This window comes from Apteryx mantelli, chromosome 1, assembly GCF_036417845.1.
Source record: "Apteryx mantelli isolate bAptMan1 chromosome 1, bAptMan1.hap1, whole genome shotgun sequence".
NCBI classification, from domain to species: domain Eukaryota; kingdom Metazoa; phylum Chordata; class Aves; order Apterygiformes; family Apterygidae; genus Apteryx; species Apteryx mantelli.
This window is the reverse complement of record NC_089978.1, coordinates 141,380,751-141,402,962: the sequence shown is the minus strand read 5'-3', so window position 1 is coordinate 141,402,962 and position 22,212 is coordinate 141,380,751. Positions and strand designations below refer to the sequence as shown.

At 41.8% G+C, this 22,212-nt stretch overlaps 1 protein-coding gene across 2 annotated transcripts in view; it reads left to right on the top strand.

The window, feature by feature from the left end:
* CREBL2 (cAMP responsive element binding protein like 2) overlaps positions 1–5,967 on the top strand; it is a 72,416-nt gene extending 66,449 nt beyond the window's left edge. Inside the window, exons 4-5 of one of the 2 annotated variants that reach the window (XM_067304753.1) lie at positions 3,903–4,010; positions 5,272–5,967. In XM_067304753.1, the coding sequence (XP_067160854.1) occupies positions 3,903–3,982 (80 nt within the window). In that variant the 3' untranslated portion in view covers positions 3,983–4,010; positions 5,272–5,967. Of the gene's footprint in view, positions 1–3,902; positions 4,011–5,271 lie in introns of those variants that run through there. The other variant, XR_010885629.1, reaches the window with a different exon arrangement.
* The last annotated feature ends 16,245 nt before the right edge of the window (positions 5,968–22,212 follow it).

The window sequence follows — 22,212 nt, the reverse complement described above, 5'->3', positions numbered from 1 at the left end:
AGATGCTTCTGGTACAGCACTGAAATTTGAAGGTCTAGAGAGGAGGAGCAGTCGCACCCAGAAGCCCATCAAAAAATAATAAGAATCCGTCATCTGGTTATATAGATTTTATGAAACAATAAAAAAATTACAGTGTCTTCTGGAGTTGTAGCTTGACATTTCAGAAGATGAGAGGAAGAGTATGGCAGCAGGAGCATTGCCATGATCAAAGGGAAGAATCACAGAAACTTTCTTGTCCAGCATCAACACTGCTGTAAGCACCAGTGCTTTGGAGCTTTGCTGTACTGTGCTGTGTCCTAAGAAGGCATGTGATTAACCTGCTTAACTTGTGGGCATTGTCTGCTTGAGTTAAGGAGAGAAAGAATCTAATATGGGTCTTAATGTCTCAGGTAGATCTCCTAGTAACTCTAGGTATGAGTTTTTTCTTACTGATGTTATGTACTATTGTGTGCCCTGTTTATATATAGCTCCTTCCAAGCCAACGGGACAGCACTGCTTTTGCAGAGGCAAAACTTACTATGCTCTTGCTGTATTACTAATAATGACAGAAACTTCAACATCACAAAGCTCCATCTATATTTTAAGCTCCTCAAGGAAGATTTTTCTTTCTACATTCTTCAACAAATTCTCTTCTTGATGATTATTCCTTAAGAGATAGGGTCAAAATCTCCTTTTGGCTATGTTTTCAGCTCTTGTTGTCTTCAGTAGGACTTGTATATGTTTGCCTGAGTGTGACAAGATATTCATATCAAAGGATGTTCCTGTTATTTTGCTGTTATAATGATTTATGATAGTAAAACAGTTCTAGGCATGGTACTCCACACAGGTTTAATGCATCATGGGTATATTACCTGCAGATAACTTGCTGCTGCTTTCTATTTATATCTTTAAAAACTCCTTGATTCAAACTTCACTGGAGAAAAATTGTGTGAATCTCACTCTGAGGCAGGGATTGGTGAGGAAATAAACAGATCAGTATATTATGCAGCAAAAAATACCTGCTGGTTTTCAAACCCAAGCATAGTAGGATCAGAGCTGATGTGTTTTTTAGAAAAAAGTTAGATATGTCAGAAAGGTCTGCAGTTCATGGCAAAAAGGAAAAAAAGGAGAAAGCACCAGTGCTGTTTTCTGAAATGCTTACTCAATTTTATCATCATTTCTTACCTTGACTGTGAATCGAATACAGAAGATTTCACCATTCCCTTTTATCTGTTCTTACTGGGGCGGAAGGCTGAAGCACATAGGAGTCTGTGGACAGTCAGGAGAGCAAGGAAAATGGTGGGAAAAGAAAAAGTGATAGTTAAGTGAAGAAAGATAGATCTATGTAGAAGGATGGAGAAATACAGTGGGAAGGAAATTTGGCAGGAATGATTTTGAAAGAGGCATGGATAAATGCCTGTTATGTGTTGGGCCTGGACGGTTTGCCTGGAGAGACTTATTAAAAGTTAAATTAAAGACTTATTAAAAGTTAAATATCCAAAATAGTGTGGAGATGTAAGTAAATAGGAACTCTGAAGGAAGGTGAGAAATGTAATGAAATGAATATAGATAGAAGCATATAAGCCCACAGTTTAAGTGTGGAGGAGAGAGGGTTTAAGAGCTGGGGAGAAAGGGCAAAACTCTATAATAGTGGCCTGTGTGACGTGGACTTTATGAGGCATGGATAAAAGGTAGGAGGATACTGCAGGGGGAACATACCATTAAAGAGAGAAATGGGAATGCAGCCTTTTAGTAGGAGTGGAAATGAGAAGACTTGTGCATGGCTGAAGCAGGGAGCAGGAAAGGGATGGTATAATCATAAGTCCTTCCATGGGATGTGGAAAGGTATGAAAGAGTGTATTTTGGGAGTTGGAAGGCCGTCATATTTTTATTAGTGAGGAAAAAGGACTGTGCTTTGAAAAGCCATGAAATGAGAGGGATGGAACAGGATGATATGTAGAAATATCAAGCTCTGAGTCTAAGAGAGCATGGTTATGAAGCAGATGTGGAGGCAAGTGAGAAGTAATATACTGGTAAGAAAAAAGAGCTATACATATACAACAGGTTATTTTTATTTTTTTATTGATCATTTTCTGTGGTAAAATGGAAAAATGACAGGGATGGTCCAAAATAAAACTGCCTGTTCACATCATATTTCAGCTTTCAGCTGAGACAACACTTATTTTCTTTTGCATCCAATACAGAAGTCCCCCAAAGCTGCACTGAAACAGAGGGATCCTGTTAGTCTATCTTGATAAGAGTGTCTCTATAGTTAACTAGAAAATGAACATTTGTGCAGTTGCTAGCAGTTCCTCAGCCCAGACACTGAGGCTGACTCAGCCAGAGCTCTTCAGCGAAACTGCACGAATGATTTTTAATAAGGTTTTGGAGATGTGTAAGGGTTCATGGTATAACATACCCCCACACATAGACTTTTTTCTGGGAAAAATTTCCCCTGGAGTTTGTGTCTGTCCCTTCCTCCCACATGGGGGAGCAGGGAGAGGGGTCTCCACTGGATTTCTCCATGGCCTGCCCTCTCTGCCTTGGGCTAGGAGGTGAGATAAAGACACAGGAGGTGGGAGGATTTTTAGACCATTGCTGCGAGCTGGATGCAAGAGGCACCAGATCCGTGGCAGGTTCGGCAGAGGGAGCCTTGGGTTCAATCCTGGAGCTGAGGAAGGGAGTGGACCTTAATGTATCTCAGAAAGAAAAGGCCTGCTTTCCATTGCCTCCCTCTTCTAGGACTCCGGGCTTCTTATTGCAACTGGGAATGGTTAGGCAACATCACATGGTTCCTGTGTGTATGTATATGTTGAACATTTTGCACTGCCCATTCAGTTTATGAAACAGTGCCTGCCCCTGTGACATGCTCCAAAATCCAGCTTTCCCACTGCATCCCTGTGGTGTCTGTTGTTCTTCTGGCCAAAAGAGGAACTGGAGGAGGACAACTCCATGTAAAGTCAGTACGTGTTGTCCAAACTTGTTTGCTATCCACTGTAGTTATAGCAGTTCAAACTGTCTAAGCATCCTGCTGCCTGGCATGGGCTTCTCTGCTGAAGAGCCAGTACATAGTGATTGGGGAGTGAGAGGTTTCTGTTATATGGCAGCTCCTGAACAGGCCCCTGGTTAAATATTAACTCATTGCTGCTGATCTTACAGGTCATCTGACTGTATTGCCAACTCTCTTGACACACAAGGACACACAAGGAGAATGTTTGGACTAGTGAGGTGTAAATGTGAATTTACTATGCCTGGCTGAAAATTTTTCACTGTTAATTTTCTGACTGAAAACTCAGGCTTTTGACTAATTGAGTATTTTTAGAAAATGTCTGCTTGCCTCAGAAAATGTTTTTGGTCAAAGGCTATATTTCTTAACTTTCAACTGGAAGGCTTTCATTTTTCTGACAGTCGTTGTGTGGAAAAACTTGCTCCTCAAGTTAACAGTTTTTTTCAACAACAGTTAGGATTTTATATTGGAAACTTCCTGTTTTCCAAACAGTTTTGTATTTTAGCAGCCCATGTGCCCAGCAATGGTTCAACAAAAGCTGTCCATGTGCCAGGCTGAGAGGCAGAAAAGAAGATCGATAGCAGTAGTGTGTTTATGGCTGCCCATTGTTTAGGAGAGCAACTGTTAAGTAAAGATGATTTTAAAACAAAAACAAAAAAGAACCACTTTTTGTGACACGTTATGAAAAACTTTTCCTATTTCCTCATCCCCAAACTTAAAGGTCTGAATTTTTTCAGGTAGTTCTCAATAGTTTTTTTCAGATACGAGTCTATGACTTCACCGAGATGAAACAGTTATTAAAAAGGTGTTCCAGGACAGGTAGGGCAGGAGGGTAAGTCCCAGTCCAGGACATGCGACATGATGATCTTGTCAGCTGCCTTCTGATTTCTTCACTTATCTCTGTTTCTCTTTACAGTGAATGAAGAGCTGTCCCCCTGCAGAGCCATAAATTTAGTGCGTCACAATAGGTTTCGAAGCAGTAACCCTGCCACTTGAGTTAAAACTGGTCTGCCTGTTAGAACAGGTAAGAGTGAAGAAAGCAAGTCCTTCTAGAAAACATATTGGCCTGCATATGATTTTAAACACAATTTGGCATGTAATTTGATTCTCTGGAAAACATGCTGATGACTGATCTGGACAAATTTGTACCCTTGACTTGACCTATGATGCATAACACACCTTCACATGCTTGCACTCATGGACAGAGCTGCTGGTTGGCAGCACAAAGGTATCTGTTTAAGAGCGCAGTGCAGAATTGTCATAGTTTATTCCCCTCAGCCAACAGCCACAAACCTCTTTAGCATTTAATTAAGGCATACTGTTGAATCTGTTGAATCCTTCAAATAAACAACGCTGCTACAAGCAATGTTTGAAACAGACAGTTCTGAGCACCTCCATGTGAGACAGGCTTTACCCAGCATTGGCACAGAAGCAATATAGACCTGTTACTTTGGTGTGAAGAGCAGGGTTTGCGAGGTTGGGCCCAGAGCAAAGCTGAACGGTCATCCAGCTCCTGAAAGAACGCACATCCAACCACCTCAGATTGGGAGGTGGACAGAAGGATGTTGGTCTGACAGCAACAGCCACGTGGATGTGTTCCCATTGGAAACCCCTGAGGTGAAGGAGTTCAAAACCATTCTCTGGTTCACTGGGAAAGTGTGGAAATGTGACCTACTTTTCTAGGAGAAAGACAGGAATGTTTCAAGGTGAATAGCAGTGCATACCCATCCACCTCCAAATAGTTTCTTTAGCCACACTGACTAGCTAGGGCAAAGAGGATGAGCTTGAACCAGAGAAATAAATACCCCCCTGCTGCCTGAAGTCAGAACAGCCCCACTGGGCACTGTTGAGGGCTGGCAGGGCTCTTTTCAGCTCTGTTCCTAGGGTGGACCTTCTGCTTTTGCAACTGAAGGATGTTCATGGTGTGCATTCTACCTGGCCATGGACTGAATGCGATGCAGGAATATTTCGTGGCATGCTCAAAGGAAAAGAAAACAGTTGGGAAGTGGGTATCACCTATGAGATATGGTAATGGGAGGCTGGGAGGTGCAGAGGGTGCAAGCCACTGAGGGTGTTTGGCCAAGAGCCTAGGGTCTGCACTAAGTGTAACCATTGGTAGGTCATTTGTCATAAACTGAGCAACCAGCCACTGATTGACAGCAATTACTATTTTTTGCAGCTTCCAAATGTTAGTTGCAAGCTGTGGTTGCTGCCATAATGTGATAAACGAATATTTAGAGGATGAAAAAAATGTTTTTTTTGTGATTTTATGCTTTTCTTCTAAGGTTAATGAATGTTCCTGGTCACTTTGGAAAACCGTAATGGAAATATCTGCATACCACTGAGATGAAGCGACTCCAGACCATCCCCTGTGAAGAGAATCTCAATCTTTTGCTGCTGTTTGGTAGAAATGAATGGGCAAAAGAGCTTGAACTATGGATTTTGATAATGATAGAAGGGGAGCTTTCTCCACTATTCCAGTTTTGGACTGCATCTGATGCAGGCTTATAGAGACAGGGGATTGTTATTAGAGCTGTGTGAATAATCTACAAGTTATTGAATGGAAGAGTTTAATCTTTTTTTCCTGTTCTAAATTATTTATGAGCCAGCCCAGATATTCTTGAATGTACTTGTTGTTTGAAACAATTCTGCCCATAATTTCTGTGAATAATCATTTATTTGTAGCTTGCCTATGAGCATTTAAACAGTCAAAATGTTAGTTGTTTGGACTGGACAAATGATGACAGATTTCCGTTCCATGGTTACATGAGCGTAACTCTGAGATTTCCACTGAGAATACTCAAAGTTACCAGTGGTAAATTTGCTTTCTGTAAACACTTTCAGAAATTAACATGAAACTTTTTGGCAAATATATATTCAGCTACAATATTCATGGAAAATAAAAAGGGGGAGATTCAGTTAAGTAACATTTCTTTGGAAAGCATTAAGAAATATTTCCTATGATCCTTGTCATGGCTAAATGGATGATTTCAATCTTTATGGTTTGCAGTCTGGAACCACTTAGTCAGAAGTAAGTTTGCTTAGAAGATTTCTGTTTGAACCTGACATAGTCCACCAGCCTTATGACTACAAAAGGTTGTCTGCTCACCATGATGCAGGGCTGAACGATCTTCTGACCCTGCTCAGACGAGTGGGACAGGCAGAGCTTGCTGTCCAGGAAGGCGAATGCCTGGGGCTGACCTGCACCTTTCTTAGCCTGAGCCCTGAACACCTTTTTCCCCGGAGCTCTTGGCAGCTCAGATCAGCAGAAATGACCACGGCTCTCAGCGGTTTGGAGAACTGCCTCAGCCTCTTGCCAAATTTTCTGGCTAAATGAATGGGACATTTCTACGTGGAACTGATGTACCTGGGAAGCTCACTGGCACACCCAAATCAGCTGTGTAGTCAAGCAGCAGCGAGGCTCTGTAGCCTCCAAGAAACTGGTAGATACTCGGTGCCTGGAGTGCTCGCCGCTCTGTGCTGCTGCAGCTACTTTGCCAGTAGTGTCCACTTGAGGTAGTTCAAAGCCAACAAGCTCTTCTAACTGTGATCGAGGAGTTTCTGTGATGGCTCAGGACTGGCCATCAGCCCAGGCAGGACTGAGGGACCTCACAAAGGAGGGGATGGGATGGGAGAAGCTCGTGGGTCTGCTTTCACCTTTAGCCCTGTGTTTTGCTGTGATGGCCGGATGGTTTTGTGATTAGCACACCTTGAAGAATAAATCGCGTATGGATATAAAGCACAAAATATTCAATACTAGACACAAGCTAGCCCCATTTCCCTCCCAAAATTTGACATTTGTTTTCAATAGGAAGGAAGTAATATTCTGTAAATGAAACCAGTGCACCAATTCCCATTTTGAATTGTCAGAAAATTTTCTTCTTTGATTTCTTTAATGCAGGCTTGTTGTTGACACGTCACATTTTGAAAAAAATAATGTACTACAGCAAATGATTTTTCTGCAAAAATTTCCTAACTCTCCTGAACCCTCTACTTCCAAACAGCTCTTCACTATGCTGTTGCAGGTTGGTGGGCATTTTCAACATGCTAGGTCTCTCTGGGTGTGCCTAAGAGCAGCTATCTGTACTTGCATCGGGAAAGCACTAGCCAAATCAATCCTCAGAACCAGGGCTGTCTTGTACCTTGGATGCCAGATGTCACCAGAGCAGTGGATTTGATAGTGTTTTAAAGCAATATCTTCTGATGCCTTATAAATTTCTCAAACATTGCAATGTTAAAATGGTTTCACTTAAATTTTTCATTACCATCACATCAGCTACAGGCTGCCTAGGAAGTTAATGGAAAGCAGGAGATCAGTAAATGATGTTTAAATTTAAAGCAGTGTGGACAAAAATGTGGACTTGGATTCAGGAGATGAAGTGAGCTAGGCCCTTGGGCAACTTGCTTTACTCCGTTTTCCTTCCCAACCTTTGTCTTTACCACTTAAGTTGTAAACATGTTGAGTTTCAGAAAACAGACGAAGAAAAGAAAATTAAGTTTATGGTAATGGTGTGAAGGGAGAAAAATAATTCTGTTCTTTCTTTGGCCCTTCCTGCTCTCCTCTGGCATTTTGCTAGGCCCTTTCCTCCTCTTTCTTTGCCAAGCACCCCCTTCGGTCCTTCCCCTTATTGGGAATCTTGCATTGTCCCTCTCTTCCTCCCATTCCTTTGTGCTGTTTTCCCTTCCTGATTTTCTCCTTCTCTTGTGTCCTTGACCACTCTGTAGACTCTAAAACTCCTTTATCTTTTACCTTGTAACAAAAATAGGAAATACCATTCTTGGGCGGAGGGAAGGCTGACGTGGAGGGATGCCGTGCTGTGAGAGCACTGGGCATGGGTGGTACCCTTGCAGAAGGTGCCCCAGCATGCTCAACCACACTGAAAGAAGTGGGGAGGCTATCTTCAGCATTGGTGCCTTGCTTCCTCCTTTTCATTTTTCCTGCTTTTCTTCTCCTCTTTTTAATTTTATCTTCCAACTCTCATTCTCTTTCTTTGCTGGAATAAAAAAGGAAAGAAGAGGGGCTGAATGGAGGAAGATTGTAGCCTAGGGGTGTTGTCTAAGGGAGAGAATATCTGCCCGTGTAGCTATTTTTTGTGGAAAATGAAAACAAAAATAAGTTTTCATCATCCTATTGACATTTTCCACAGGGTATCATAACTTGTAGAACAAACTAAAGCCAGAATTTTTTGCACTTTGGCTATTGAAATGTTTTGACTGAATTTGCCAATGCCTAACTTTATTTTTTTCAATTATCTTATTTAAAAAAAAACTTTTTTTTTTTTAAATAAGCTTTCCCAAACAGCTCCCCTTCCCCCTGTTTTTTCTTTTCTTTTTTTTTTTTTTTGGTCAAAGATCCAATTTTCCTCTTGCACTAATTCAATACAATATTTTTGTTTCATAAAAAACATTGTGAAAATATTGAATAAGGAATCCAGAATCAGCTGATTTAATGCTTCACTCATAGCTGTTTGTATCCTTTTCATTTTGCTTTACCTTTTTTGGCTTGCATTTGATGGGAAGTGCTTTATATGCTAAAGTACACTGTGCACTCCATAATTTTGCTTTAATGCGATGCTATATCACTGAACTGTAGCTAGCCAGGTTACATCATGTGGTCACCTCATTTTACAGCAAACTAATAGCTGATGATGGAGGTTCATGTATACAGCTACTGTGTAAGCTGGACTTGCTGGGGAAAGATCTTTAATAGGAATTGTTCTCAGCCAGTTAGTCTGAAAGCCGTCTATCATTTTGGCCTCTATATGATGTGTGTGTGGAGGATAATGGAGGGTTGGGATTGATTTATGCCTACAAAAAAATAGCACGAAAGGGTGGTAGCAACATCACAGACCACAAGAATGGTGCTTGAGTTGTGTGCAGAATCCCCAGGATTCCCCCCTTCCCCTTCTGGAAAGGAAATGAATTTCATGTCATTTGCTTACAACCTCCTTGTTTTGCTTTTTAAATAATAAAAGGGCTTGGGGCCATGTTTAAAAGAATTAAAAATAAAGAGACCTCTGTACTGGAACGTGGGGTGGGGGTGGGAAACGCCTCTCAAGAAGTTATTGAAAGAGGCTGCAAATGAACCCTGAACACCAGCATTTCTGTGAGGGAGGGGGAAGATGAGGATGGCTTTTTTAAAAACAGCGCTAACTTGCACCTTAGGTGCTCTGCTGGTGTACCTAGCCCGTCTGTCTGTGTTTGTCTTGTTTAATCAGATTGCAAGCTGTGCTGGGCAGGCTCCCCTAGGCGATGTGCTGACAGCATCTAGCTTGATTTGGATCGCTGGGCTCTACCTAACCCCAAATAAATAAAGGTGAGACAGGTTTCTCAAGAAAGATGAAGGACATCATTGGTTCTGGGCAGCACTGGATGGAGCTTTCTTGGTCTCAACATAAGGGGTTTGGGGAGGAAGACCTGAGCTGCATAGCCCAACATCTGAAAATGAAGGCAGAGCATGCACGGAGTGTGGAGCTCACCAGTGGCATGTTTTTAACATTCAGGGATATTTAACAGTTGTTCTGTCAAGCTAGACTGAACTGCCTCTGGCACAGTCCTCTTTACCCCAACAGATCACGAAGGATGATTGCATGGAGTTGGATAAAGGTTACTGAGCTTTATACAGTTTTTAAGGCATTAAGTCACCATCATTTCCAGTTAGGGAAATTATGCCAGTGTCATTTTTATTAAGAAATATAGCACAAAGGATTAGCTGACTGGTTGGCATTACTGGCCTATGGCATTAAAATATAAGACCTCATTTGTCATGATGCCATGATTAAGTCACCAGGCAGGTTGGATCCCACTTCTTGGGGATGAGGGACACTTGGCCTGACACTTCACCGACTGTTGCAACATCATAAACTTTCTTAATGTAAGTCTGAAGATCACAAGCTTGTGTTTTAAGTTGTCATGGATCAGTAAGAGCTACAGTCTCGGAGAAGAGTTTGAAGAAGTGGACGGGACAGTCAGAACCAAAATACTCAACAAGCCTTATGGCTCCAACTCCAGAATTTCTCTTCACAGCTTGTCACAGGTTCATTGAGTGGATAGTTAGGATGTGCCCAGCATAGAAAGAATGTAGTTTAACTGTTTATGTTGCAATCTTCCCACCCGATATATTTACACAGGATAGGATAATACATACAGGCTTTTATATGTCTGCAGTCATATTTCCTATACTGTCTGTTTTCAACTGCAGAAGCAAAGATTCAGGTCCTGGAATGATCTTCATGAAGACTACCTGGATCTTGTGTGTTTGCACTTCATGGGTTTAGAGAAACAACTGAGCCTGGTAGGACTGGTGGTAAAAACAGCAGTGCCTTGGATCAGGATTAAGGTTCACTGACCAAACAGTGTGGAGGAAATCTGGGCAGTGCTTTGATTTGTTGTCCATCATTACTACTAAAGCTAGATGCATAGATTGTAATGATTAAAAACCTGATGTGTCCTCCTTTCTCCTATTTGCAAACTGTCCTAGTAATTTTCTCAAATGCATTTGTTACTCAGAATTTTTCACTGAATAATTTCTAGACATAATTCTTGCGTTTTTATCTTGTCTGGAAAGTAATGCTGTATTTGACATTGGAGCTGTTTTCATTAGAGACATAAATCTTTCTTTTCTCATCTCTGAATCGCATTTCCCATGCTACCATTTGCAATTACAGATATGAAACGTGCTTTCTTCGGCTGTTCTTCAACATCCTTTTATCACTAGCTGTTTCAGCTGCTGCTGAAACACTAGTAAATTAGATCACTCATATTCTGTGACAAAACACACACAGAAGCATGAATGTATTTGCACAAAAATTAAAACAGCAAATGATCATCTGTGTTTTGTCGGAGTACCAGACCGAAGTACAACAGAAGGGGGAGACCACCCATGTGCTGTATAATCATACATTTATATTGATGGCGTGTGTCAAAGGACGTAGCATTACTATCACTATTGCTATTTGCTTACATGACACTGAGTCAATCCCTAATGAAAATGGCCTGTACGGGCTGCTCTTTAAGGGCATCCTGGGAGACTGAGCCCCACAGACAGAGAGAAAGTGGGTGTCCACCTTGGTAGGCCAGTGCCTTGGTAGGCCACCTTGGTGAGCCTTAAAGAGAAGAGAAGAAGGCAGGAAGGTGAACACAGACACTACTCCGTTCTGTACTTTAAGAGAAAGTGTTGGCCACCAACGGGAATGGTTGCTAGGTCAAGAGTCACAGGCAAAAAAAAGAAGAGAAATATTTTGTTCCTTGATTGTAACTCGGCTTTGACACTGAGCTGCTCAGACATCTTTGGGCACACAGAAGTAGAGATTACTTGTCTCTGGGATCAGGCACCACCTGAAAAGAGATTTTTCTGGGACACAGTTTTTGGAATTAGGTAACCAAATTCCACTGAGGTCTCACTTTCTGTAGCTACAGCCCCTTTGACCTAGTCCAATGTAAATGCAAGGCTTTTGGGCATGGTGCTCCATTGTGAGCGGAACATTTTCTATAATGAAAGGAGAAGCTGGAGCAGAAAAACTGTTTGCAGGAAACCTTCTTAGCTCGAAACTTTACCAGCATTGCTAGGATAGTATATTTTAGTTGTGTAATAAAGAGGAAATTTTCTACCAGGCTTGAAGACTAGAGTATTCACCTTGAATTAAGCTATGGATGGTAGCTGATGGAATAAGAATATGTGAACTCAAAAGCAAGCCTATGCATGCATGCAAAAACATTTGGCAATTGTTTAGTGGAACAGTGACAGCTTTAACAGCACAGCATTAGGCAGGGGGCCAACAGGCAAAAATATTTGTAAATAGAGTTTGCTAATTTTTTCCACTGGCAAACATAACAAAAGAAGGAGGGAGGAATTAGTGCTCTGAAGAGACAGGCCCAGGACCACAGGTCCCTCTAGGTTTGTGAACAGAATCCCTCTTTAATCCAAGTCCCACACGCAAATAAGAAGTGTGTGTGTGGTGTGTGTGGCAGGGGACATAAAGAAGACATGGTAAGGAAATATTGCTCGAGTTCAGGAACAGGAGCTGAAGGATGATCAGAGATACAGAAGGATCTTTCCTTCCCCCTCAAAAGGATGCCACGGCCTAATTATGAAATCAATACTAGCAGAAGTTGCTGAATATTTCAGTCTACGGGCCTGTCCTTTTGAAAGCTCTCTCATGGTGTTGACGCTTGTGAGATGCAGGAATGGATATGACAGTACCCCGGCTCTCTTACCTCCCCTTTGCTGCTTCCTCCTCCTGTGAATGTGCAAAAGAATTACCATCTTTGAGGGGTACAATGCAGCACATTGAGATATGATGATTTGCCCGGAGTCAGCCAGGAAATCTGTAGCAGAGCCAGTCAGTAACTGAGCTTGGATTTACTGTATCTCATTCCTTTGAGTTACGCAGAGACATCTCCGCTGCAACCTGTTTCCTTTAGAAAACAAAACCTCTTATTTCTGTGGCTATTGTTACTTTTCAGGCTTATATGGTAAACCCCAGCTGCGTGTTGCTGACTACAAAATCCTAGTTTTGTGGAAGTCAGTGGAGATGTCACTTCTGTGGAAACCAGGATATTAGCATTAGATAAGAATAAACTTTACTGAAATACAATTTTACTGCAGAAAAGAATGGGCTATAGACATTTTTGAATGTATGCAGTGGATGAATTGAATCAAATCCAGCATCACGCTGTTGTCTATCTGCTCAACTCTGAAGCATGATAACTCATAGCTCTGATCTGCATACATTCCAGTATCCAAGGAGGTGATGCTTGTATCTTAACTGGACATAAGCTGAAACATTTTGAGGTTCCCTTTTGAGATGGGGTTTATCTAGCTCAGTTTGGATATGCTTTAGCCAAAACTCAAGCTCTGAGTAATTTTAATCAAAATAGTGAAAAAGGAGTCTTGCAACACACAGTGTTCACTGAAATTATATAACCTTATACAAAAACCCAAAGGTAATTAATGATAAATCTCCTGTTAACATTTACCTGACCGCCCCCCCAAAAAAAAAAAAATAGAAAGAAAAAAAAGACATCTTAAAGATCACAAGAAAGAGCCAATGGGTGTTTTACACAAATAATGCTGGTATTCCAGCAGTGCTATCTGAATCACAGTCTGCTAGTCTTCCTCCCTCAAAAATCATCTGTGTTTGTACAAACTAAAACAAGAAAACAAATGTTAAAGGAAGAACTTGCACATCTAGCTGTGCTTTCAGAGGGGGCTGGGAAAAGAGTAAATACAAAATGTGTTTAGCCAAAATTATCACATAATGGCTAATACCTTCCCAGTAGCATATTTAGTTTTTCTAGCAGAATATTTTTCACCAGAAAAGTTAGATTCTTACTCATGTGGGAGCTGAGAAAATGAGTGACTACGTAGAAAAGGTTGACGTGTTCACTTACACAGATTCCAGCAGGATCAATAGTGAGTCATGAGGTTTGGTCAAGGGGTTCTGCAGCACACCTTTGCTGGCAGACTGGGGCTACAGGAGCCTAGAATATGGTCCTAGGAGTTTGAGAAGTTGTACTTATTAATGTATTTAATAAATATTCTAAGGTGAGACCAAAAGGTCATAGGTTCACCCTTATGCAAAACTTCTGCTGCTTGCAGAGAGCACAGAGGGTTGCTTGCAGGGAGATCAGGAAGAAAGCCCCCAGCACATTGCTTTTGTTGCTTGCTGTGACCAAATCCCACTAAAAACAGTTTGTGATTTATTTCAGCTGCATAATAATATTACAAAGTAATAAAAATAAAGGCATATTTAATGATGTCCTTCCACTAAATGGTATGCCCTGGCTGTCTACCAATGGCTATACAGACCTACCGGCACCTCTGTCAAAGCTCTCTCTCTCTGTGCAGGGAGAGACATTAAATACCATGATAGAGTCCTATGTGCCACCAGGTTATGTTGCACAATTCATTTCCATTAGGCAAGTCATTTTTTCCTTTCCTTGGCCATTGCAACTTGGTTATGCTAATAAATACACTTGTGTAGTGGGACCCAATTTAAACAAAGATTTGACATGGTAACATTGCTATACACATCCTGAATCAGACATACGGGTCTTATCACAGCCAAAGGTCTCTTCTGCCACCCTCGCATCTTCACAACATATAAGTGCTATAAGACAGAGATGTCTTCAAGACCCAGAACACATTTGTTATTTCCATTATTAGTTAAAAAAGATCAGGCAATCCCAGTTCAAAAAAGAAAAGGAAGAAGAGTTTTGCACTGTACAGGGGACAGGAGAAAAAATACAGAGGAGAGGAATTACAATGGTGGGGAAGAAATCATTTATCTACGTCATCTTTCTCAAAGGATTCAAAAGTGTTTTACAAAATGGACGCGGATCACTTCTCCAAGGACTAAAATGCAATGATCTCTGAGGCAAAAGCACAATGGCAATGCTCTGCTGCTGTACAGCACAACATATGTTGGAGGACACTACACCCATAGAAGTTCAGCAGAGGAGAATTGAGACGGGCAGAATTAAAGTGCACCAATCGTTCTGAGTTGTAAAAGCCTGCTCCTGTGAAAAGTGCAGTGCAACATGCTGCTAGGATCTCCAGTTTCTCTGGTTGCTGAACTATTTGGGGTAGGCTGGAAGTGGCTCTCAAGTAGCCAAAATGAAGTGAGCAGCTTTTCTCCATGCATACTATGGAGTGCTGATTTACTGAGAAAAAACTATAATGGTCTCTCTCTGACTACCATGGACTGGAATTGCTCATGCTTTCATATCCCCTCCCCTCCCCTCTCCTTCCCTCCCATCCCATCCCATCCACTGTGTCCATCTTCGATAATACTCAGTTACCTACACTAAAGCTGCCCATGTCGTGGGGTCTGTCTTTGCTGAGCAGAGCTCTTCCAGGAAGCAGGCCACGGTCTGCTTAGCTGCTGCCCTGCATTTCTGTCTAGGGGCAACACAGACAGCAAGTGAGATGCTGAAGTGGCTGGAAGTCAGGAGCAGACATTGTAGTGCTGGACTTCCACTGCTTGAGGTCTACAGGCTTCAATAGACCCCAAATACACTGTAGAGTGGGGCCAGGGCTGAGCAATGTGGAAGAGGGCAGGCGAGGTGGTTGGCCTCATACACAGACCCTCAGCAGAGTTTGCTGGTCCTGGAGCTGCAGTCAGAGATTTGCAGTATAGATACTGTGCAGTGGGAGCTGCAGTGCCACTGTGAGATTAAACCTAACTCTCAGGAAAAACATAGCCACTAAGGTCCTTAATGCTATGTAAAATGCTCTGACTCATAGATGGTGTCTCACATCCTGAGTTACCAGCACTGCTTTCTGTAGCACTCTTGTTTTTTTAACAGTTTCCCATCTCAGGATCAAGCAATGTTGACATTGGTTAATTATTCCCAGAGGGAATGTATATACACAGTATCCTCCCACACAAAGCTGTGGTGCCAGGCTAATCCTGACCTGTTGCAAAGGTGGAGGCAAGGAGGACGGGAGTAGGGAGACCAGCCAGGGTTTGTGCAAACAGAGGGGACAAAGGGCAAGCTGCCCTTCTGGGCAGACATGGGAAATGGGCAGCAGCAGCCAGGCTGACAGGAGCTCTGCCCTGGATCTCAGCACCTCTCTCACAGCTCTGTGCCCTCTGCACGGGTCCTGCTGGTCTCCATGCGGAGCCGTGAGGCACGGCTTTGGTACACAGCAGTAACAGTGGTGCTGCAGCATTGTGACTATTCGTGCGGCATCGTTTACGGTCATGGACAAGCCTGTTCAAGCACATTGGCCTATTTTAAGGCCCTTTACTGCCTCCAGAGAGATATAAAGCTACCCCAGCACATAAGGGAACAGCATACTGTATATCTTGATATTGAGTTGCTTCTGTTTTCAACAGAATCACAGAATCACAGAATGGTTGAGGATGGAAGGGGCCTCTGGGGATCATCTAGTCCAACCCCCCTGCTCAAGCAGGGTCACCTAGAGCACGTTGCACAGGATCACGTCCAGGTGGGTTTTGAATATCTCCAGAGAAGGAGACTCCACAACCTCTCTGGGCAACCTCTTCCAGTGCTCTGTCACCCTCACAGTGAAAAAGTTTTTCCTCAAACTTTTCCTCAAACTAAACTGTTTATACCTACAGTTTAGTCTGAAGAGTCAAGTGAGTTAGGCAGCTGTCATTCTTCCACTTACAAATCAGTGACCAATGTTGAAAATATTTTTTTAACTTGTTCTTAACCTGTCTATTTAGTCACAGGAACAAAGCATATTATAGCAAGATTTCTGCCAAGTATTTTTATGCGCTCCAGAGAGTGCCCACTTGCATTCTGATCCAGTCATCAGTAGCGGAGCCCCTTTTTGAGAGAAAAAAGAGAGTTCTTTAAATGCTACTATGTTATTGCTCTATTGCTTCTCAATGATGGTCCTGATTGCCAAAACAAGTTTTTTAAATAGGCTAGGACCAGGAGATAAAATCTCATGGCAGACAGCTTAGGACTTTTCTTTTAACAAACCCAAAGTGTTTCCGGAATCTGTATGTTTAACTGACACCTTGTGCTCTCTTGCTTGATTTCTCATGACAGCCTGCTATTAAATTCACCCAATGTATAGCACAATGAGCATTTAATAGCATATTACATTAATTATTGCATATAATATAATATACAATATAATTGTATATATTATGTTATATAGAATTAATGTTATTTTAGAACAGCTTCCATTGCACTCATAGTGCAATGTCATAGTGGTCTTGGTAAAAGTATAAATTACTAATAACGAACATTTTGCTGAAGCAAAATGTTTAATATTTTATGCCTTCTTTATACTTCCTACACAGAGAAGGAGAAGGAGAAAGAGAAGGAAAGCCCAGCATTTTTCCCTTCCCACTTTGCTTTTCACTTAAATTGCAGGTCTAGCCAGTTCTATAATAAAAATACAAACAAACTCCTGAAAGTGGGGGTGTGTGACTCAAAGAGATTGGCTGGATAGGTTCAGGGCCTAACCTTTAATCTGCCTTGATCACTCCTCCAGGATCTTTTTCAAAAGCTATTTTTCTATACTCTAATGTTCTGCCAATCATAATTTGTATTTCTGAACACATGAAAGGACCATTTCCTGTCTCCAGTGGAAAAAAGGGACAAAAAAAGTATTTAAAGTCAAAACTGAATTTTCTTCTAAAGCTTACTACAGGAAAACAAAAGCCGTTTCCATTACGGGCACCATTCAGGCGTCTCTTTAAAAACGATCACATACAGGAGGTGTTAACAAGCCATGTGCACTGGGTTACATTCCCTTTTCCATTCAAGTGTCAGCTTTGCTAGCTTGCAGTCGGAGGCAAATCAGTGATCCATGACTGAGCACATCAGCAAAGTATGATGTAATGGGCCCTGCTCTCACTCTATCCTTCACACAGACTGTGGAGCCCAATCGCATGGAGTTAATCATTGACATGAAAGAGGAAGCCTCAGCACAGACATGGGAGGGGGCTGGGGAGGGGACCTCACCACCAGTAAGCTGAAGCGGTGGAAATTTTCTGCTCCGACTGAGCCACTGAAGTCTTGAGGAGGTGTTTGGTGCTGTTGGGGCAAGGCTCTTTGATGGGAATTTGATGCCAGTTTCGTGTTTGGAGGTGATGTTTTACGTGTAACAGCTCCCCACCACCACTCTCCGAATCTCTATTACATATCTACAGACAAAACAGCTACTTGGCATTGTGCTGCGGATGTCTGCAACTTTTGCCAGGACGTTGAACAGAGGCCAGGAACTTGGGTGGAGACAGGAGCCAGAAGGTCATCTGGGGTTGCTGCTCTTTGTTAAAGTTAAATAACGTTGTGAATGTACTAAGCCCCTTTCCAGGCACTGATTTTTTTTCAAGGCCTTCAGTAGTCTTTTTTTTTTTTCATTGGGCTGGATCCATGTACAAATATGTGAGGCAAAGCGGACTGCTCATTTGCACTTAGCCTGAAACTTTGAGTTGGAGTTTTACTGAGGAAAATGAAGCAAAACACTCACTGCAAAGTTTGCCTTGTGGGAACAAGAATTTGGGTTCTTTGTCATTTCCTCTCTTTAGACACTGATCCAATACTTACCTTCATGAAACTATCAGTAGATTTTGTTATTGTTCCCTAAGAGAAGAAGTTAAAAAAAAAATCTGGAAGTAAGCTGAAACAAATTCTGGCAGCTGGAACAGCACAGTTACAGCTGTATCCGACAGCACTACTGAGCAGTAGTTCTCCCTTGTCATGCTGCTGGAATCAGCGGGGACTGAAAAATTGCATGAGTGAGATTGGCATTTTACACAACTGATGTTATTAAATGAGCTCTATAGCTACATAGATGCATCCACTTATTCTAACATGCAAGATACCAAAGTTTATATATATATATTATTGAGTCATTGGTGTGTCTCTCCTTCATAAAACAGGCTTCAAATGGAAGGAGATTAATATTTGAGCTATCCAGGTTATGGCCTCTTCCCATGTCAAACTATAGCAAAATAGTTATAGACTTAAATGGATACAGCAAAAAAATTGATATCAAGAAAACCATGGTATAGTCTTTTTTACACCAAGGCAAGTTCATGGCTTGGTGAACGCATGGAGCTCAGGGATTCATGGAAAAACCTCCTCCTCATTGTGAGACTGACACTACTAGGGCTGTAGGCAAGTGCCTTCTTTCTTATTTTATTCAGGTGTTCTTTTGCCTGTGAACATACACTGTATATTGAATTATACCCACCCCTACTCCACTGCCTGGGATGTAATAGTCATGGGAGATATGTCATTGCAGTTGACATTGGGTAGCTTTTTGGTGCTGGGGGCACCCCTGTTTTTCTGTATCACCCCATCGCCATTCAGTGGTCCTGTGATTGATGTGGCTGCATGCCATCATGTGACTTATCAGCAGAAAATAATCTGCAGCGCACATTATCAACATTTTTCCAGTCCTGATATTCGAAGTCTCCCAAATGGCTACCCACGACTCCGTCCAATGCAGATTTTTTTATGAACAAGTATGGGCTGTGTGATTTTGATGTGGTAAAGGGAAGTCTCTCTCCACCTTATTTGTTCTTGTAGATCCATGCCTGTGGAGACTTGCTGGTGACCTCTCCTTCATACAGCTTGTATCCAGCACCCCTAACAGTCCTCGACACAGCGGAGGGGCCCTCTGGTTCTTTAGACACAGGGTTTTGGCCTGCAAAATCTGGCCATGGTTACATTAGAGATAACAACATCTGCTCTGAAATGGGGCTGAGCACTTTCAGGAGGAGCATGAAACCTAGCAGTGAATTGTATGGAGGCAAGAGAGCTTTTCCAAAATAAGCCACCATTTCCTGGTCTTCTGGATTCAGAAGGCAAAATCTGGGCACAAACGGATCAAAGCTTATCCTAAAGCCATGAGGAGCCTGTGTTTCTCCCAGGTGCCATTTTCTTGTGACATGTCACCAATGTATCCCTTTCTTTGTTAGCTGAAAAAGATGTCCTCGCTGTATGGTTTCTTTAAAGCTTGTTCCAGAAGTGTTTAATGTCTGGTTTGCTTCTGTGGTTTCACTGTTAGGAAGAGGGCCACATGCCATTATGAAGGAACCAGGTTAGACAGTTTACATGTAAATATCCCAATTCTGCATTTTCCTCAGTCCAGGGTTTTTAATTAATTCTTTGCCTTATAGATAGTGTGCAGTAAGATGAGGTATTCACAACATGGGGTGTGGGCCTAAAATATTACAAATAACCTCCACAGTCCTCTCTGCTGAGCTTGGCCTGAGTTTGGGATGGAGTGAGAACGACTGGCAGCGGCCATGAGAAAATTCTGTGTTACTTCAGGTGTTTCCCACATCTCATTTTGTGCCTAACACCCTCCTGATCCTTAACAGTCCTGAGGGAGCATGTGATGCATTCTTTATACGGTCCTTCTGTCAAGAGGAGCTTTGTGTCACTTCCTTGTTATATAAATGGCAATGTGAGTGTTATGCCTCTACCCATCTGCTGCTCTTGTTCATCTCCGAAATGGGATTGTTTCATAGCAAGCAAAAAAATCCTTGCATATAAGAGGAAAATATATAAATATATATGTACATATATGTGTGCATATATATTATATATATGTATTTTTTTCCTGGAGTCTTGCTGGATGGGAAGCGGCAAAGCATAAACTGTTATTTGCATGGCTATGTTTATCCAGACTGTGGCACTGTTTTCCAGAGCCATTATCTAATTCTAACATCTGAGAGACTCTTAGAATAAGATTTTGTGGTAACCACAAAAAACAAAGGGAGAAAGACTGTGGAAAGGTAAAAAGGCTGATCTTGATTTGCAGCAGGCAGGCTAAAAATTCCCCTCAGTCTCTCAGTCCCAGACCAGCCTCTTTATGCCGCTTCACTGTTTAATATGGCTTCTTTTTTTTAAAAGGACAAGACAAATTGTCTAGCCACAAGAATTTAAACAATGCTTTTAATCTAAGTGAAGAAATGTGCTCTACTGCTTGGCTGCCTTTTAAGTCAAATTTTGCTGTACCTCAGCACAAGGTGTGTTCACAGAGGGGGGAGCTGTAGCTCAATATAGCTGCGCTGTAGAGCTTGTACAGCTACACTGTGCTTCATTTACTGGGCTGAGAGTCCCAAAGAACCTGTTGCCATTTTTTTAACCTAGGAAATCTTCTCAAACAGTGCCTGCCACCAGAGCCAGGGCCAGGTATGCCGCTTCTCCAGGCCCTCTGCTCCTTCCTCTCTTAGGCCAACATGCTTTCTATTTCATAGGGGCCCAATATTGCTAGTGAGAGTTTGTGTGCATGCGTGCGTGTGGTGCGTGTGTGTGTGTGTGCGTAATATATCGGTGAGTAGTACAAAACTCATAAATGCCTGAGCTTTAGATAGTGTCTCTCATGGAAGCACACATGTGCTTTGTAAGGTCAGAAAGGTTGGCCACTCCTGGGTAAAAACATTTTATTAACATGCATTTGGGACAGTCTGTGTGCCATGTCAGTGAAAATGGATATGCATACAGATATACACATAAATATATATATACACATATTTGAAAGAAGGGAGACAGACGGTCTCTATTACTTCATGTAACCAAGTGCAGGATGCAGATGATCCAAAACAATTATCATTGGAGTTTTCATATCACAGAGTTTTAAGGAGATTTCATTCATCCCATACTTGGTGGCATGGATCCAGCTCCAAAGACATATATGATATAGGGATTTAAAAATATTGATAATAAAACATTTTTTCTGCTCAGTATAATGTTATGATTTTAAAGTGTAAACTTGCGTGGCTCTTTAAAACTAGAAGCAAGTGCTATACACCACCAGGATCCTGGGAGTTTCTCATTTCCAGTGGGAACATATGAGTGTTTCTCAGCTTTTTTCAAGCCAAGGACTACCTAACTCTTTAGGAAAAAAATTCTGCAGACCAATTACATGATTGCTGCCACAATGGTTTCATTTACAGCAGCTAATCTTCTAACTGGGCTCATCTTTGCACACTCATGTATTTTTATTTTCTCCATTTTGCCTCCTTGCTGCTATTATGTAAGAATGTGTGTTTTATTTTAATTTAAAAAATGCTTAAAATTGTTGCAGGGATCATTTTTTGATGTTTTCCAGACCACTAGAGGTCCCCAGCCAGTGCTGAAAAACATTTGTATAGAGTAGCCCTTTCTAATAGTGAGGTTATCTTGGCCTGTCAGTGATCCAGGGTGAACTACTGTCTTTGGTCTCTTACCAACATAATTTCAAGGAAGAAATTTCACGTTTGTACAAAGATGAGGAAAATATTTATTTAGCAGGTGCGTGTGTGTTGTTCTTACCCACTGATTGCTGAAGTTGCTCAGAGCTTTGGAACGTGAGTTGTGTTTCTGGAGGGGATTAATGGGCAGAGTGAAGGTTATTATCCCATAAACACAGCTGATCACATGAATTTGACATTTCTCAGTACCTCCTTATAAAAGAAAGGATGGGTGTGGAAAAGATTGCCTGAAAGAGGGGCCTAGAATTAGGCTTTCAGATCCATATTTAGTTACTGAGCTGATTTTTTTCAGAAGGGCTGCTCCTAAATAACTCTTACAGTTCAGTAAAATCATTGCAATAAAAATCTGTGTGTACACATGCCATATATCATAAATCACTTCATCTGCTATTAAAGTGCAGCCACTTCTGGGAAAAAACATGGCAGATGTTTAATGTGTCCTGTCACAGCAAGTCTCCATACCAGATTTCAATGGGACAGGAGGAATGCCATGAAACGGCAAGAAGGATTTAGTTAGGCAAGACGTAA